Raw genomic sequence first — 19333 nt, 5'->3', positions numbered from 1 at the left:
CTTGTGGGTATTGAGTATTTTGTTTCAGCAATGATAAAGTAACTAAAACAAGAGCATTCAGAAGTACCTGTGGGCTCTGAGTAGAATATGGAGTTCAAATGAGAGTGTTCTGTAGAGAATGCAGGATAATGTCTATTTAAGGTTTTGTAGTCTGGACAAGTGTGTACATATCCCTAAGTTCTAAAGTAGAGAGTGTACCACTAAAATTTGAATGAGGATGTAGCTGTAGCTTTCCAAATTGTAAAAGCTAGGGCACTAGCTGGCTTCATAAATTGCCAAGGAAAGGGAAGCAGTATAATCACCCATGAGAAACGTGAAAAGAGTCACCTTTCCAGTGAAAGGCTCTCAAGGAACTCTATAGATCAAGATCTAAAAGTAGACAGCCTCCTCCTCAATGATGCCTTGAGGCAGTTGTATTATAGACACTCCTAATCACATTTCTTGTATACTTCAGTTTTTCTGAATGGATGAGTCCCCCTGCAAAATACATATATATATCATTATATTATATATATAATAATCAAAGGTTGAGCCCCATATATAAAATATATATATAATATATATTATATATAATGTAATCAAAAGCATCACACATATACATCCTGATTTTTTTACTCCTACTTCTTTTTATATGATATAGTAGCTCTCTTTTATCCTCCTAAAACTATAAAAGCCTTCAGGGACATTTCTACAATTGTATCAGAGTGAACAGCATAAATTATTTAACTACTGCAGATGAGGAAAAACACACAAATATGTTATTTTGTACTGAAGTGGCTTTAAAACATTAGACAGTTTGTGTAAGTGCTCCCTATGATTCCTTACTGTCTTTCAGGGTGTTGGGGGGTACTAGGCATTGAACTCAGGACCTTGTGCTTGCAAAACAGGTGATGGAACCACTGAGCTAAATCCCCGGCCCTCCTTATTTTCAATATATTATAAACTACTGCTTCTCAAACTTTGGGGGCCATTTAGTTATTCTTGGCTACAAATAATAGAAAAATATTGAAATTTGTTTAAATAATAAGAACATTTATTAGCTCACGAATAAGATAGGCCAGGCTTCACGACATCGTTAAAACAGAAGCTCAATAATGTTATGAGAATGTCAGTTCTTTCCATCTCTTTCCATTTCCATTCACAGTGTCAGATTCCTCTTCTCAAGGTTATAGGCTGCTTTCCAGGCTAGGTCACATGCTTCCTCACACATGTATTTAGAGGAAGGGCAGCTTTTCTCCTAAGGGGTAAGCTGGGTGATGAGTACAACAGGTTTATTTTTCTAGTCTAATTTTGAACCAATTACTGCAGAAGATCATGAAGTTATCCCTATATCAAGTATATACCCCCAAACAATGCTAAGGATGAGGTTATATCAAATGCATTTAATGCATTTAACAACAGTATAACACAGGCTCCTTTTTTTTGAAACAGGGTCTCACTGTATAGTTGAGACTGACCTGGAACTCACTAGTAGCCCAGGCTGGTCTGGAACTCACAGTGATCCTCCTGCCTCAGCCTCCCAAGTGCTGGGATTACAGGCGTGTGCCACCATGCCTGGCGGGTTCCTAGACATTCTTGTTAAATTTGAACAAACCAATGGAGTCTGCTACCAGAAAATACAAATATACAACAAATTTTGCAGTTTTAAGGCATTCAAAGTACCTTCTAGAGCATTCTTATCACTCCCCCAAGAGTCTATGGACCTCAAGTCTATAAATCTAACAGGTTATAGGTCAACCCACTGGAGTGCAATCATTCTAACTGTATTCCTTTTCCCTTCTCCAGAAATTAAGAAATCTCAGAAATAAGATTAAGAAATTGCCACAAACATCATTTTTATTTTCTGAGAAGTAAAGGATTCATGAATATGCCAGGTTACTTAAACTGGCCTTAAACTAGTATGTGAAGCTGCTGACCACTGATAGTTCCTCTGGGAGTCCCAGCCTGATTCTTCTTTCTCTTTTCCTCATTGTATCCTCTTCGGCCAGCTCTTCACACACACATCTTCTTTCATAGATGCCCATGTGTGCAAACTTTTCCAGCTTTCAGGCTACACTCATCCTTCCTTTCTCTTTATTTAGGCTTTTTAGTTTTTTTTCACTCTGCATTAAAATATCCCAAATTAGAAAGTACAAATTTATTAAACACTTGCTATGGAGTAGCATGCCAGTAAGCATTTTGCCTGTTTTAAATTGTTAAATGTCAGCAGCAACTTCAGAAGCAAAGTAGTATTTGTTTTGTTCTAATATGAGGAAGTTCCTGTGTAGAAAGGTTAGTTAGCAATGGGTAAAACTGGGATTTGAATCCAGATCTGCCTTATTCTAGAACAGTGATGGTGAATGTTTTCAACCTTACAGTGATTAACAAATAGCTGGCTGCAGCATACAGGCCATAGGTTAAACACCAGTGCTCTAGAACATGTGTTTGTTTTGTTTTGTTTGAGACAGGATCTCACTATTAGTTCAGGCTGGGCTTGAACTCACTGTGTAGCTCAGGATGGCCTCAAACTCAGAGCAATCCTTCTGCTTTAGCCTCCCAAGTGCTGGGATTCTGTGCCACCATGCCCAGCTCAAACACTTTTTTTTTATATCTCCAGTACATCCGTAGACTCTCTGTGTCCCTCTTATAGTTGTATGTATGACAAAAAGGAAATCAATTTCCCAAAAAAAGTCCTTTTTAATTATCTTAAATTATCTTATAGGATTTTAGATCTTAAATTTATATAAAGGCATAAAAATATTGGTTCTTATTCTAGAGCCTACCCTTAAAATTATTGCTGTATACGAAGAGTTTGTCCTAGCTTTGTATTTGATGCTACTAAAAAAAAGATTATTTGTTTTCATCAATAAAAAAGTTTTTTTTTTCTATTGCTCCTGGTAATATCTTAATTTGACCTAATAGGAAATATTTGATATTGCATTTTTAGCAAAAGACAAGAGTGGCTTTCTACCTTTTCATTGATGCTAACTCTCTCTGAAACTCTTCTTTGGTTTTCCTCGTCTTATTCACATATCCAGTCCTCTTCTCCACATTCCAGGCAGGGAAGTGGAATCACAGACAGAAATGATCTTGCTACAATGCTCTGACTGTGAAGAGACAGAGACCTCTCCTTTCAAAGCTGCCTGCTTAAAGTAACTAATCACACTGTTGTTCTGTAATGCTGATAACAAATTCAAACGCATTCTTACTCCTTGAGTTGGAAAACTAAGTATTTATGGCATGTGTATAAATCACATCTAAAAATGTGAATATGGCACAGTATATGTAGAGATGAAATAGCAAATTAAAGTTTGGGTATCTTCACTGTCCTAGCACTGGACTGTTAGAAAGATGGTAAAATTATAGAGGAAAGAGGACCTTGAAGATAGACAGGGAAAGAGTGAGGGTAATATGAAAAGTATTTAATGACTCATATGGCATAGGCCTTTATCAGAGCAGATACTGACTTTATCCCCAATGCGAGGTTCTAGGACCCCCCAATTATATGAGAGGTTACCAGTTTAGGTGCTGCAAAATGGGGAACTCTGGAAAGTCCCAGCAGAAGTGCAACATAGTGCAGATGCCCTTGGGGCAGCAGGATAATAGCTGTTCATTTGTTGAGTGGAAATAGTCCAAAAACATAGCATCTGCCCTTGAAGATGTAAATCTACTGTCTGTCAGTTGGGAGAGAGAAAGGATAGAAGGCCAGATACCAAGGGATCCAGGACAGCCACAAGTTTGTACCAGTGTTATTAGCAATAATTCTTCTTAGGTAATCATGTTTATTCTTTGTGCTTTATATTAAGATAATGCATAAAGTATTACATAAAACACATATATTAATTTACTATATAAAGTATCCCTGGGGGATAATATATTATTGTCACCCTAATACAAAGATGAAAAAACAAAATATTATTCTCTTTGAAGCCAAAAGATATAGGTAGATGAAGTCCTGAATATCCAAAGAAAAAAATGGTAACTTAGAAAACTTACTGACTAAATTCTAAACTTGCATGCCTGAGGATACTCTAGAGACTCAAGGACACAGCCCAAAACAACCCAAGATAACAGAGCTGCCGGTGAAACCCCTTGCCACTCTCCAGGAAATGTAAAAGACAAAGAAAAGTAAGAAGGCACATACAGGGAAATTTGGCAAGGTGACTACTCAGCTACCCAAAACAATGGCCGGTGCTGCCTTTATGGCTACAGAGATTTTGTAGCACTCGGCAGCAAGACTACCATTCCACTGACTATGATACGAATTCCATTCTTCAGAGCTAAACAGTGTACAGTCTGTACAGCTCATGTGGCAGTTAAGAGTAGCACTGTTTCAGCTTCTGAGTAACTGTACTGGCCAATTTTTTTGTTTTGTTTTGTTTTTTTTTTTTGAGACAGGGTCTCACTATGTAGTTGCAACTGACCTGGAACTCACTATGTAGCCCAGACTGGTTTCAAACTCACAGCGATCCTCCTGCCTCAGCCTCCCGAGTACTGGGATTACAAGCGTGTGCCACCATGCCCGCCTGGCCAAATTTTTGATATACACATTTTTCATTGATTAAATTTCTTTTCTGAAACCCTTACAGTCTGTTCAACCATTAAGATAATATGTTCACAATGGTTATGGGTAGTTATGTGCAAACTATTCCATGATATTAATTACTTGGTAACCTTGAAGAAGAATAATTTCTCCATTCTACCATCAAAGAACAAAGTATGGGATAAACTGTATTTTTAGAATAAAATAGATAAAGTGATGAACAAAGAATTACTGAGGAACTCTTCTGTACTATGGAACAATTCACAAAGTAGATGCTCTTATCACAGGCTATATTATTTCTTTGTATAATGCTCTTTTGCTTGACAAGGAATCTAATTAGACATTCACACATTATACAGTGGCCAAGGATAGTCAAGGAGATTGCACTTATTATAATCTTGATATCATTAAAATAGACATCTTTCAAATCATCATGGGAAAAACAGATGCACCCGAATATTCCAATCTCTCTTACACCTAGTATTGGTATATACAAATAAGCAATTCACATTTAGCCCCCAAATGCAATGTCTTTAAGTTTCTGCCTTTGTTGCTAGAACTAAATGGAGAAACAAAATGTTTTTTTCTGACAAAAGGGTCAGAGGTGGTTGGATTAAAATGTAAATGTGGTATCAAAATGATCTAAATTATATTTTGACAGTTGTCAGGAGCTGAGTAACTCTTAAGAGCATACTGTACCTTGTTTCTACCTTTTGCATTTGTTTACAAGTAACAGAAACCTGACTATGTATACTTAACCAAGCAGGGCTTGTTTTTTGTTTTTGCCTTTCTCCCATAACATGAATGTATTTATAAGAAGTTATTATGTGGCAGATCTAGGATGTCAACATTATCCAGGCTACTTTCATTTTTCTACTCTTGTCAGCCTTATTAAGTCCATCTATCTGTTCCAAAATGCCTCTTGTACCTCAAGAATATCACAACCATGTCTCAGTAGAAATAAAAAGGAAGAGCAAAGGCCAATGCGATGCAAGTCTAACTCTTTTTTAAAAACTTTCCTGGAAACTTTCTTGATGGATTTTTATATTGCACCTGCCAGAACTAGGTTACTTGGCCATCTTTAGCAGTAAAAGACTGTGCACGTATGTGTATATTTAATAGGGTACTTTTCCATCTGAAATAAAATTAGAATTCTATTCAGTCAAAAGACATATTAGATGGGTAAGTAGTAGCGAACGGCATATTTTTCATTAATGTCACAATAACAAAATGTGGTGGAGAAGCTTAAAACTGGAGAAGAGAAAGTTTCTGAGTTACACATTAATGTGTGGTGTTATCAATTCATTAAATGCTATTGAAAACACTGAGTGACTCCTCCCTAGGACTAAGTAATGAAGTAAGACATCAGACCTTAAACTTTTTACCACTAGGGACTGGTTTCACAGAAGACAGCTTTTCCACAGATGGGGAAGGGGTTTCAGATAATTCGAGCATATTACATTTATTGTGTAATTATTATTACATTTATTATTATTATTTACTATTACTATAGTGCAATATATAATTAAATTATACAACTTTCCATAATACAGAATCAGGCAAAGCAATTTTGAAGGTTTTGTGGCTTCATTAAAGAGCCAGTCACCACATATAATACAAAGTGGGCTTGGAGAATGTCATTCACTTGTTGCAATGAAAGTAGGATTTCTTGGGCCAGGAATTTAGCTCAGTGGTTCTACTGCCTGCCTTGAAAGCACAAGGATCCGAGTTTGATCCCCGGTACCAAAAAAAAAAAAAAAAAAGAAGTCTTGAGAAAGTAGGACTCTTGGTACAGTATTTTCTTTTAAATATAGCTTTGCTTTTGTTAGGGTCTTCTGCTGTTTTATCATTGAGTCCTTCACCTTTTTCAAAGAAGCTCTCCAGTGATGTTTCCTTTTTTATTCATTTTAGCTAGCATATGAGCTTACCAAAGCTGTAAGACAAGTCTATAGTGCAGAAAAGAGTTACAGACAAAAGTGGTAAATAAAATAATGGATGGGCCAGGCACAGATTAAAATAAGTCACAGAAGCTGACATAAAACCTGCCACCAGGGGCAGTTGTACAACTGAAGGACCTCAACTCACTTGCCATTATGAAACCTTCCACCAGATGCAGCTTGTCACGCTTGCCACACTCACAGAAGCGTTTTCATATGAGTCTGCAAGCAATTGATTTATTATGATCTCTGGCAGTCAAGTCTGTCCGCTGATGTTAACTATATTTGCAGTTGCTCCTCAGCAGCAGCATCAATGCTTCAGATCTCATAAGTGCACAACTTAGGTCCCTCACCCAAGCAGCTCACAGTAGTGTTCATACTTTTATGAGAATCTACCACCAAGGTAGTCTGATAGGAGGCAGAGCTCAGCCAATAATGCAAGTGATGGTGAGCAGCTGTGAGTACAGATGAGGCTCTGCTTGCTCACCTGCCACTCACCTTCGTAAGAGGACACAGACTGGTATAGAAAGGATTGGATTTCTGTTATAAGACACAGTTGTATAACGTATCGCTGAGCATGTCTATATGTCATGATAGAAACTGACTTTTGCTAGATAGAATTAAATGGTAGCTAAAATTATATCTATAACTACCATTCATTGAGGAGTGACTCTCTATAAGGCCCTACACTAAAGCTTTTATGTGTCTCTAAGTCTCAATGATTCTGACAAGAACCTATTATTAGCTATTTTTTTGACAAGAAATCAGAGACTGGATGTGAACCCAGAGGATCCAACTCCAGTACCTACACACCTAATCAATGAAAATGGCAGGATACATTAAAATTAGGAAAAGAAAAATAACTACACTACACTATGCCTATATAAGATGCTTCAACCTAGAGTAGTGGGTAAGACATCTCCTGGGCATACAACCCATATTTACATCTTAGGGAGGAAATGAAAAACAAGGGACTTAGCACAGAAGCTAGGGGCAAAACCTGGAAATACAGTTTGGTACCTGAAATCTAACCAAGAATAGAATCTTTCTGAGTCTAAAAGGATCATGATTCTTTTATCCATACCTGGTCATTCATCCAATCTTTAATGTAAAACTTTTGCTACCATAAACAACTCTAGTTTTGGCTACTGGAAAAAAAAACACTAAAATTAATGCTTAAAAAGGCCTGCTCTCTAGCAGCAAGCAATTCAGTAATTTTAAACATGCATGTTGGATAACATTCACAGTTAAGATCAACCTGTGTCATAGATTCCTCTGATTTTAAAAGAATGGTCCTACAGATTACTTTTAAAAAATTTAAGCTCCTAGGGCCGGGGATTTAGTTCAGTGGTTCTGCTGCCTGCCTCACAAGTGCAAGGACCCAAGTTCAATCTCTGATACAAAAAAAAAAAAAAATTAAGCTCCTAGAGCAGACTCTCTAAAATCTTTAAATATAGTAAGAGAATTCAGCAGTGTAAAGCTGTATGTACAATTTCCAGTAACTATAGTCTATGTGTGCATTCACTCACACTGTGGAGTGTAGGCGGACTTCATGCAATTGGATGTAGCAAACTATGCTGAAAATATGGGAACAAAAAGAGTTAGGATAAAGTACACAAACACCACAACTTTGGATAGAGTAATTGTCCCTTTTAGGGTAATAGTAGTTGAGGGTGAATCTAACACCTATTAGTGGTAGTTCAGAAGAAATACCATCAGAACCCAGTTCATTTTGTCATGCAACTCTATGTTTCACCAGAAAAGCTCATGTTTTAATGTTGTCCAACAGGCTCAGCAGAAATTAGCTTGCTACTTCTGACTAATTAGGTGCTTATTTAACACACACTCACTATGAAGCTGATTATTAAATTGCAAACAGGGTTTTGGGACTGTAGGTCTTGGGACTTCTGTACTATAGGACAAAACTATCCATTGATCAGAACTAGCATATTTCAAACCCCCAGAAGTCTCAAGGCAAAATTTAAGCAGCATGGACAGGATAGTACTGGCATGGCAGAATGTTCCAGAATCTCAGTAAAATTTCAGAATGACCAATTAATTTTTTTTTAACTATATGCTGTGGTATGGAATTGTGAGAACAGGGTAGATTCTTAAATTCCAGCCTTTCTGCCTAATATTCCCTCAATATGTAAAACTGTGGCCCTTTCCCTTCTGTTTATTTTCCTTAACACTTCATCGAAAGTATTTTTTTTTATTCATTAACTTTATCGGTACATTTTAGGTATATAATATGCTGACATTCATTATTGGGACTCTGCACTTTTACATATATATAAATTTTCCCCCATTCCCCTGCCCTCCCTTCAACCCCTCCACCCCTCCATATTTACAAAGACTTTGTTTCCATTTTTTTCCTTTTCTCATATTTATTCCTTTCCCTTCTTTCCTTTCCCCTACCTCTCCCACTTTCCCTTTGGACCTTTTCTTCCTATTTCACATTATTATTCATTTTGATCCTTACTTACACTTTCAGTTTCTTACATCAGTATATTTACACGTGTTCTATTAATTCACTTACCTTTTTAATTCTTCTAATGTCACTTTAACATCATTTTTAGAAAAGTAATAAACATTTATATGAATCCACCTTATTAAAGTAGAAATTAATATCTCTGATTCTTCAAGTCTTTTCAGGACTACATCAGATAAAAGGGAATAATGATAGTACATTCTCTAAACATGTAATTCAGCTCCATACAACTCCAGGACTGGGCTTGCACAGTCTTCAACAATTCAAGACTTGAATTTTCAGAAAATGCAGAATATAAAATTGGGCATTTACTAACACAGTTTTCAAAATTGCCATTTGTACCAAATAATACTTTTGTAACCAAAAACATGCACTTTAATTACGTATTTTGATTGCTGCCAACTAGGAGGCTTTAGAAAGAATCTTGATCACTGAGTGACACTAGCAAAGTTCCCCAATAATATGCAAACAGTGTATTCAAGGGGGAAAAAACATAAGTACTCTCACTAGAGAGGACTGGAGTCTCAATCCAGCTGTGTCCTAACCTAATCAGTAAACCAGCGTGTCTGTGTCTTTGAAATCTACTTACCTCACTGAAAGCTCAAGAGAATCAATAATACATGTATAAAATGCCTAACACTGAGTGTGAATCTCCTTCCTTTCCTCCACTGGCTGGGGTTGCTGCTGATCCTGGGAAAAGACCCAGTATTTGAGTATATGATTTGCTACAAGAATGGACCTTGCCTTATCACAGCTTCCTGAAAAATCTTGATGACAGAAAACTGTGTGCAGCTAATTCCTACAATGAAAAAGTTGTACTCACTATGACAGGCGAGCTGCTTGCTCAAGACAGAAGAGCCAATTAAGCAAGCACCACGTTTGACCCGTTGCCAGGTCTATCAGTAGCTTGGCTTGCTGCCCACTGCTCCTTGTGGCTGTGAATCAACGTTGTGACAGAGAGGGCACTAGATCAACTATTTTCCACTAATGGATCAAAGTGTTTCATTAAGACTTACAGCAAAGGAGAAGGCATAGAGAAGATATATAATCAAGGATTGACAAAAGCTTTGTTGGCAAAAGCAACACACAGCATTTTAAAATGTAAATCTGATAACACTCTACTGAACTCACACATTCTGGTTGAATAATGAAAGCTATTACCTGAATTATTCTCCACATTTTTCCCACCACTACTCAAAGAGGCCACAGGTTTCCATTAGGAGTTCTCAAAACTTGGAAAGCCCCAGGTGATTCTATTGGTACTTCCTATCTATCAGTAGAGTAGCTCCTGTTAAATTTTTCTCTTTCTTTATGCTGGGAATTGAACCCAAGACTTTCATACTGAGATACATCCCTAATCCTTCTTGAAATTTTTATTTTTTTTTCTTTTATTGAGTTTATAGGTACATTGTAGGTATACAGTACAGTTACATTCATTTTTGGGATCTTGCACCCTTACATGACAGGTGGTCTTGGTTCTCATTTTTTCCCCTTGTCCCTGCCCTCCCTTCACACCCTCCTCCCCTCCCCATTTACAAACACTTTATTTCCCTTTTTTCATTTTTCTCTTGGGACAGGATCTCACTGTCACTAAGTTGCTCGAGCTGGCATTGATTTGGAAATCTTCCTATCTCAGTCTTCCAGAGTTCTGGGACTACAGGCATGTGCCACCATACTCAGCTTGGTTTTCTTATGTTTTTTATTAACTACATCAAGTCAATGAAGACAATTTTTAAAGTAAGGCATCTAAACATTTAGTCCCTCTACCTTCTATGAATATTACCTATCTCATATTATTTGGGCTGGGAAAATAGAGATGTGCAATATTTCATGTAATAGAATAAAATGACACCTCTAATTATGAAAATAATTCCAGGATCCGGAAAAATCATCCTGGGTAAATCAAATTTTCTACATACAGAACATATAGACATGCAAGTTGGGAAACAATTTTCAGAAGAGAAGATATGATTATAGATGGGATTTGAGTTTATTTTTGCTTACCTTCAAACATGGCTTGTTTCACTTTATTTCCTATTAGGAAATAAAGATAGTATCAATAATTAAGTCACACATGTGTAAATACTGAAGTTTCTCTGGTGTGAATAAACTGTAATAGTACATAAGATCCTAATGAGATAACTGACATTGTAAAATGGGAAGAAAGGGGCTAAAGGTGTAGGGAAGGTGGGATGGGTAGGGGAAAGGTAATAAGGGAAAAGAAAAAAGTGTGAGATAATGGAAAGATGGAATTAAAGTGTTTGTAAATGGGGAGGGGAGCAGGGGGTGAAGGGAGGGCAGGGACAAGGGGAAAAAAATGAGAACCAAGACCTGTCACGTAGAGGTACAAGATCCCAATAATGAATGTAACTGTACTGTATACCTAAAATGTACCAAGAAACTCAATTTTAAAAAAAATTTGATTCTGGGCCATGTATAATTTCTTCTCTAAATTGATGGCTGCCATAATCATCATGAGTGGCTATATGAGTTGGTTCATTTTGTTCATTTGGAGAGAATTTCAGTTTAATTATAGTGTTGTCACTTTTATAAAGTAAAATCTGAAGAGTGATGCAGTGTGGCTATCTGGTGAGGATATTACCTACAGTGGATATATTTATGGATGAATATTTTGTGTTATGATAATGAAAAGCTTTAATATTAGTTACTTATCAATGTAAGAGTAATGTCAAATTTAAAAAAAAAGGCTGAAGTGAGTCCTGAATTTCCTATATTTTGTAATTTATTTTTGGAAAAATATGCTTACTATTTCAAATCGAACAGGTAAACAGATTTTGTCACTAAAAGAGGGTGCCTTTCAACTGAGTCCCAAATACATAGGATATTTAAAAATATTTGCTACTATATGACTTTTTATGACTCAAGAATTTATGACTTTTACAAAAGGCATGCTTTACCCTCCATTATCAGTAGTATATCAAGTCAGTAGTATAAACCATTTGTATCAAATATACTAGTTATATTTCTATACTACATATCAACAAATGGAAACTACACGTTAATCACAAGGGAGCACCATTAATAGCAGTTATGTGGAGATATGTAGTATGAAAACAGTTCTATTTATTCAAAATTCTATGTGTACTAGGCAAGACCAGTCCTTTAATTAAAAAACAAACAGATAAAAGAACAAAAACCAACAGGGGTGGGGGAATCAGCTAGTTCAGGGAAATTTTATCTCCTTTGCTTCTTTCCTTAAGAGTTACCTCTGTCTGCAATCAAGCTTTCATATATTCATTTTTACGCAGTATGTTAACAATAGGCAGAATGACTATTTCAGTCATATGTGACACTTACATCATTATTAAAACCTGATTATTAATGAAAAAGTTCATGGAAAGCCAGGTTAATCTGAATAATGTATCATTTCCTTTTAATCCACAATCTGTCATTTCACAAAACATAGTTAATACAATGCCAAAAGTAAAAAGACATGCCTAAATGAAAATGCATAATATATCATTATCTCATTTATATCTTACTGTGCTAGGCAGGCTAAAATTAGTTTATCGTGAATGTGATACAAAGGAGATGAAGTACTTTGTTGTTTTAAATACTTCAAGTTTCCTTCTAAAAACTAAATTTCTAAAGCTTTGCTATTAAATGTTCCTGTTTTGCTGATTTATTAAACTGATAGGATTTGAAAGGAACAGTAGAAAGAAATAATCTGTTGGTTTAAAAAAATCTCAAATTCTGTTCCTATTCTCTTGGTTCGTAGAAAATAAAAAAGGATATTATTTGTTTATCCTAGTGAAATAGATTTCAGTTGCCTGTATTACAAATACTCTAGATGGGGCCAGGGATTTTAGCTCAGTGGTTCCACTACCTGCCTTGTTTGAGGATGATCCCTGATACCAAAAAAAGAAGAAATGTCTCAGTGAATACAAATACTCTAGATGGCGGTGATCACCTATTCAAATACTTTGACCTAGATAGGGGTGGAAACCTAGTTTCTTATCAAGATAGTGGGGAGTGATATTTATGCACAATGGAGTTCTCTTGTACTATAAAGGATAAATCTGAGTCATTTGTAGGAAAATGGATGTACCTTGAGACCATAATGTTAAATGAAATAAATCAGACACACACACACACACACACACACACACACACACACACGTGAGATATCATATGGTTTCTCTTACATGAGAAACCCAAATTACAAATAAATAAAAGACAGATAATAGGAAACAGGGACATAGATCTTTTGCAAATGGGAAGGTGACCAAGGGATGGAAAGGAGGTAGGGAAAAGAAGGGGACTTAAAAAGAATTGAGATGTGATCCTCCTTTTTTTCCAATAAACTGGACAGCAGTCTGACTTTATCACCTCTCTGCTGCCCAGTTTCATTTAATTAAGGCCTGTGATTGTAGTAAATGTAATGGAACATTTGGGAGGAAGGTAAGACAAAGATTACTGTATAAATGGGTATGGTCACGAATGCCTGGAATTCCAGGACTCTGGAGAATGAGGCAGAAGTATCAAAAGTTTGAGCCCAGCTTTGGCAACTTAGGGACTTTGTGAGATCCTGTCTCAAAAAAAATGCAGGGGCAGGCTAGGAAGGTTGTTTGGTACAAAGACTCTGGGTTCAATCTCCAGTACTAAAAAAATATAAAACAGCATATACAGGAAATACCTTAAAATTACCTATTAACTATATCTAGTTTTAAGGGCAATTTTGCAAGTACCACTAGGAAATTCTATTTCCCATCTCTCTGCACCTTCAGCTTCCTGCCACAATGCTGACCAGCTTTATCTCTGACCTCTCTCATCTCCTACATAATGTTACCCTCTCCCACTCCAAGGCTTTGTTCCTTCACAGAACTGTTCATAAAAGCACTGCTCCTATGGAGTTACGTGAAGGTCATTTTCCAAACTAAACATCCCTTAAGGTACATTTCTGGCCAGTAAAGACAATTATTTCAAGACCAATTCTACAGTTACCAGCTTTCCTTTCCTTCTAACATTAGATAGCAATTTAGAAATTAAGAACTTAGAATTTATCTGAGATGAAAAAGACTACCAGATAGTAAAAGTTTGGGAGAATAATTAAACTTGTAATAATATCCAACCATTTTCTGTTATGGATGAAGAAACTGAGGCTTAGAGTTTGGGAGCCTTGCTAGATACTTAACAGCACTTTCAAGCAAGCAGCAGTTAGATAAGTGAGCTTCATTCACACTGTTTCCATGATCTCATGAAGAACTCTTTTCAGAAGCCAAACAGCATTTCAACTCTGTGCATCTAATTATCTGTTTTGCCAGCAAAGGTCTCACAGCAAAGAGCACAAGAATAAAGCAGAGAGGGAAGCATGCAGCTACTGCATACCTAATTCATATTATCCAGATACTCTAGTATGTTCATCATTCCTATTTTATTGCTATGCTAACCATTCATGCATTATTAATTCTCTAATTTCTAGGCATGATGTTGATGTTTTAAAAGGCAGTTTTTATATGCTTTTTTTAAAAAAATTTTGCATTCTGTCAGAAACAAAATACTAGACTGCAGGCATCTTTTTTTTGGTACAGGGGATTGAACTTGGGTCCTTGCACTTGTAAGGCTGGCGGCAGAACCACTGAGCTAAATCCGCAGCCCCAGGAAATATCTTTTGATGATGAAAATTCACAAAAGAATGAATTGGTTAAATTTCTCATGTTCCTAGAGAAGTCAAGGGTGTGAGAGACTGGCATGGGAAATGGAGAGAGAAAAAGACAGGAAGATGGCTGTAGTGGATAAAGATGCAAATAGATTTATTATCAAAAGAGTTATTGACAAGCTGGGCGTGGTGGTACATGCCTGTAATCCCAGCACTCGGGAGGGTAAGGCAGGAGGATCACTGTGAGTTCGAGATCCGAACAGCCTGGGCTACATAGTGAGTTCCAGGTCAGTCTCAATTACATAGTGAGGCCCTGTCTCAATACCCCCCCAAAAATAAAAATAAATAAATAAATGAGTATTGACATATATAAATGTTAATTTTATGAGAAAAGTAGATTTAAGTATCACTAGTAGAAATTGAACACTCTCATAATAAATTGGGTTTCTAACACTTTTGCTTGTATTTGATACCTTTAAAAGTTTACAAATGTTAAAAAATTGTGAATATAAATCTGAAAGTTTTAACTGAAATGACTGATAGAAGCATGCAAGATAAAGAGAATAATATATCTAAACCACTTCTATTCACAGAAAAGAAGAAAGTCTCTTTAGCAGAATTCAGACATTCAGCAACAAACTTGGCTGTAGACTTTTGTCCACTCAACAGGACAAAGTCAATGCTCCTGTGAAAATAGTAACCAGATTTTAGAGTTCTGGTCTTAGAAGTTTAAGTATTTCCCCAGAACTTTCACAGTCTTCTTTCCCTGTCATCTCACAGAAAGATAAAATTCTCTTCATTCCTTTTTTTCTGTTACCCTGCCAAAAATACACACTGAGTGATAAAGCCCACTAGTGATTCACTGCATACTATCAACCAGAGGTTTCCAGTATAAATGCCATTTTAAATGAACCTCTTCTGTTTTATTAATGCTTGACAGAAATTTACTAGCAATGATGGTGCCAAATGATTTTTACCATATCATACCATTAAAACCCAGATGTCTCTGCATGGACAGAAGCAAAGGCACCAACCCCCAGGGGCTTTTCGTCCATTCTCATTTCTTTAGCAATTGGCTAAACTGGGATTCACCTGACAGCAGAAATTACGGGGTGTGGCTCTTCTTTTCACACTACCTCCCTCTAAAGATCAATTTCATGTTTTTCCAGTATTCCTCCACTCTGCCTATTAAAAGAATAAAGGAATTTTAAAAAAAGAATGAGAAAAAAAGGAAGAAAGAGAAAGAAGACAAGGGGAGAACGCTTTGGTGAATTAGAACTTAGGTTGAGGATGTTTTTATATTAAATGTCTCTTAATATGGAATAAATATGTTAAAATGATACATGTTTTAATTCTTGGTATGTTATATTTAAGCATCCCATGTAGTTCTTTACTGAAGCCCTGTCTTCCCCACAGCCTACATCCTAAGCGTTAAATAATTCATCTACCAATCCTGTAGTCAACAGGATTGCTTCAAGTCTTAGTCCATGACAATGAACTCATGAACAATGAAGACACTGCTCAATTTGGGTTTGCTGTTGGTTTCCCATTTGAGAAAAACTGTAAAGTGCCTTTTTTGTTTTTTGTTTTTTGAGACAGGGTCTCACTATGTAGTTGAGACTGACCTGGAACTCACTATGTAACCCAGGCTGGTCTGGAACTCACAGCTAATCCTCCTGCCTCAGCCTCCCAAGAGCTGGGATTACAGGTGTGTGCCACCACGACCGGTTTAAAGTGATTTTCTTTTTGAGACACTGTAGGAAGGAGCTGGAACCTGGGATTGCTTCTTGTGGCTTCTGGCTGTTATGATGTATCCACTTTGGGTCCTGAGTGAGAATTGCTAGTTCTGAGGTAAAAGATTACTACTGTGGCAAAACCAGTCAAACAACTCGGAAGAACTCTGTCAAAGTCATGGAGACCTAATGCATATGCCTAGAACACAAGATCCAGGATGACCCTGCAGCTCCTGAACACTGTACATAGAAGCAATCAGAAAAGTGCTATTTGCACGTCTTTATTTACATCTGGCACAAAGCCAATCAAATCTTTCAATAGCACCGCTTAAATCTGGTTCCAGGTCAAATGAGTTTTTGATAGGACAAGGATCCTAATGCCTTATTTACATGAGGGAGAAACCAATTCAGAAATTCCAGTTTCAAGAGACCACTTTCTGCTATCCTGGTGGTCGTGAATCTGTTCACTGGCCCACTCCTCACTCTGAAGAGTGTACTTCTTTTCCACCTTCAATAAGAGTATATCCTCCCTACTTTTTCAGCATGTCTTGTTCAATTATTCAGGATACCAATAACCTGGAAAGGATTCTGCTAGGACCAACCATCTGATAACATTTTCCTGGTGAGACAGCCAGAAGATAAAATCTTGTTGGGATTTTTTTTTTTCTCTTTATCTCTTCTCTTTCCTTGTTTGAATTGGTTTGGTTTGGTCTTTTGTCACTCATTCCAAGCACAAGTTGGACCAGTAGGCAAAACTTCTATGCACCATGCAGTTTCCATCTGTGTGACCTAAAGTTTAACATGTCTCTTTTGCTTCCACTCTTCTGTTCTTCCCAATACTTTATTCAATTTTCGCATTCTTTTGGGGAGCAAGAACTATCAGTAACTTGGTCTCCTACGTGTGTAGCAACATACCCCAGCCTGCCTTTTTTTTTCTCTCACTTTGATCAAAGGCTCATTTGGGCACTGGCCTTTTATCTCGAACTATTCTTAAAGAGTCATTTGCTTCAGGGGCTCATTTCCTAAAACCTCAGGGAGACATTCCAGTTCACTTCTCCACTTCGTTCTCAAGGACACCAGGAAATCTCACTTTTAGATAAAAGTTATGGTTTCCCCTTCTGTGGAATAGATGGGCCCCCTCCCTTCCTTCTGGTTAGATCCCTTTGTTCCTTCTAAGAAAAATTCAGGTAATTTAGAAACATGTGCCTGAAGGTCTGAGTGGAACAAAGGAAACAGAACGAAAGTCAGCTCAACCTCTGTGAGTAAGTAGAGGTAGAGCTAGAGTATTTTAGTCAATAGATAACAGGCCTTATCTTTGTACTTGGAACCTTCTCAATTTTCTTAACTATCTATAAATGCTTACTGAATGAATGTGGTAGAAAGGCTTACTGGGTGAGAAGTCTAGAGGGGATTGAAAAAGATGACTTCCAAATTTCTTTACACTTGAGGCTATCATTCCCTTCCATGAATACTGTATCTGTACTTCAGTGTGTTTCTCAACCTAGCCTTTTGATCAAAACGTCTGTCACACAGCTTCCCGTATTAGCTGAGCTGGCATTTCACCTTCTTATACAGATGCTCCTCAATTTATGATAGGTTACACCCAATAAACTACTGTAAATAAAAAATATTGTGAAAATATATTTAGAACAATTAAGTTATCAAACATCACATCAGAGTCATGAAGTATACTGACACATATCATTGTTTACTCTATGAATGTGTAGCTGACTGGAAGCTGTGGCTTCTTACCCCCACGAAGTATCAAGGAAGGGTAAAACAACAAGTATCACTAGCCCAGGAAAAAATTAAAATTCAAAATTTGAAGTATAGTTTCCACTTTGGAACCACTGGAGAAGGAAAAACTCATGAACTGAACCACTGTTAAAAGTCAGAACCACCTATATGCCTCAAATCAACTTCCTTTCCCATACAAATGTGTCACCTTTAATTTCCTCTGTTAATGATACCATCCTCCTTAGGGACCACTGTTGGCACCAGTCTTCTCTATAAAATCAGTCATTGTCTACTCCTGTGGATTCTTTAGATTGTTTTGTTTTCTCCATTCCGACCGTTCACAATCTCCATCAAATTACTGACTGTAATCCCTACTTAACTTCATTCTAACCTGAATGCTGTATGTAATGCTGTCTCTCTCCCACTCTGGATCGGGAAACATTTCTGCGTTATCGCTTCAACTCCTAGGACTCCCAGCACAATGTTTGCAAATAGATGGCAGGTGTTCAACAATTTTGTGGCATCGCTGGATAAGTGTTCAAATGTAAGGTTTAAATTATCTTAGAGGCATGAATATTTTTTACACTCTCTTGGTAAAGGGCATAAGAAACAGGAAATGCATATTTTAAAATAAAACCCTACATATTTGTGCCTCGGAGTTTGTTGCAAGAATTGGTTGTAGTTTTAATGTAAAAAGACAAGAAACACACTCTTGTATTTAAAAAAAAAAAATGTCCTCAGCTCTCACCTAAAATCTTCCAGGATTCAGGTTTTTCACCCCTTCCATGGCCTGATGGGTGGCGGGAGGAGCGACCAGCAAGCCTGCCTCGAAGAACAAGGAGAGAACGGGATGGGGGAAGTCCCGGAAGTCACTGACCCGAGAAAGCGATTGCCTCAGCGGACTCGCTCTGGTCTCGGGTCCCAACAATAACAGGCGCTTGAACTGGGCGGGGACCACCCGAGGCCGGAGCTTGGGGGCGGGACTAGGATTGGGGAGGTGGGTGGCACGCTGCCGTATCCCGAAGGTGATTGGAGAAGGCAGGTAAGGGGCGGTGGGGTTGTAGGAGTGAGCCGGCGAGCTAACGGGTCGACCGAGCAGGCAGCATGCTGATTGGGTAATGAGGAAGGAGACGGACCGGAGTGGAGGGTGGATTGGCCAAAACTGGCCAAGGAGGCGTGGCCAGAGCGTGAGTGAGCGGGCGGCCGGCCTGGCTGCCAGCTAGTCAGCCGCGGGCGAGCGCGGCGAGCCGGGGTTCGAGCTAGGAGCTTGGCGCAGACGGCTTTTTTTTTTTT

General features: G+C 37.6%; 1 protein-coding gene and 1 long non-coding RNA gene across 3 annotated transcripts in view; one reads left to right on the top strand and one right to left on the bottom strand.

Annotated features, from left to right (window-relative positions):
- Positions 1-1061: 1061 nt before the first annotated feature.
- On the bottom strand, positions 1062-19016 carry LOC104873109. 2 transcript variants are annotated; one of them, XR_783362.1, is made up of 3 exons: positions 18789-19016; positions 10955-10984; positions 1062-1249 (listed from the first exon to the last, which is right to left on the bottom strand). It is a non-coding gene; the product is annotated as an uncharacterized LOC104873109 (long non-coding RNA). The 2 variants fall into 2 exon arrangements; XR_783363.1 differs by lacking the exon at positions 1062-1249 and adding an exon at positions 9780-9885.
- Positions 19017-19158: 142 nt separating this feature from the next.
- The window catches only part of Dcbld2 (discoidin, CUB and LCCL domain containing 2), an 85053-nt gene continuing 84878 nt past the window's right edge, over positions 19159-19333 (top strand). The window contains exon 1 of the mRNA XM_010639657.3: positions 19159-19227. Coding sequence (XP_010637959.1) covers positions 19159-19227 — 69 coding nt within the window. The remainder of the gene's footprint in view (positions 19228-19333) is intronic.

The sequence above is a fragment of the Fukomys damarensis genome, unplaced genomic scaffold, assembly GCF_012274545.1.
Source record: "Fukomys damarensis isolate Sample0158 unplaced genomic scaffold, DMR_v1.0_HiC HiC_scaffold_24, whole genome shotgun sequence".
Lineage (NCBI taxonomy): Eukaryota > Metazoa > Chordata > Mammalia > Rodentia > Bathyergidae > Fukomys > Fukomys damarensis.
This window is presented reverse-complemented; position numbering and strand designations above follow the sequence as displayed.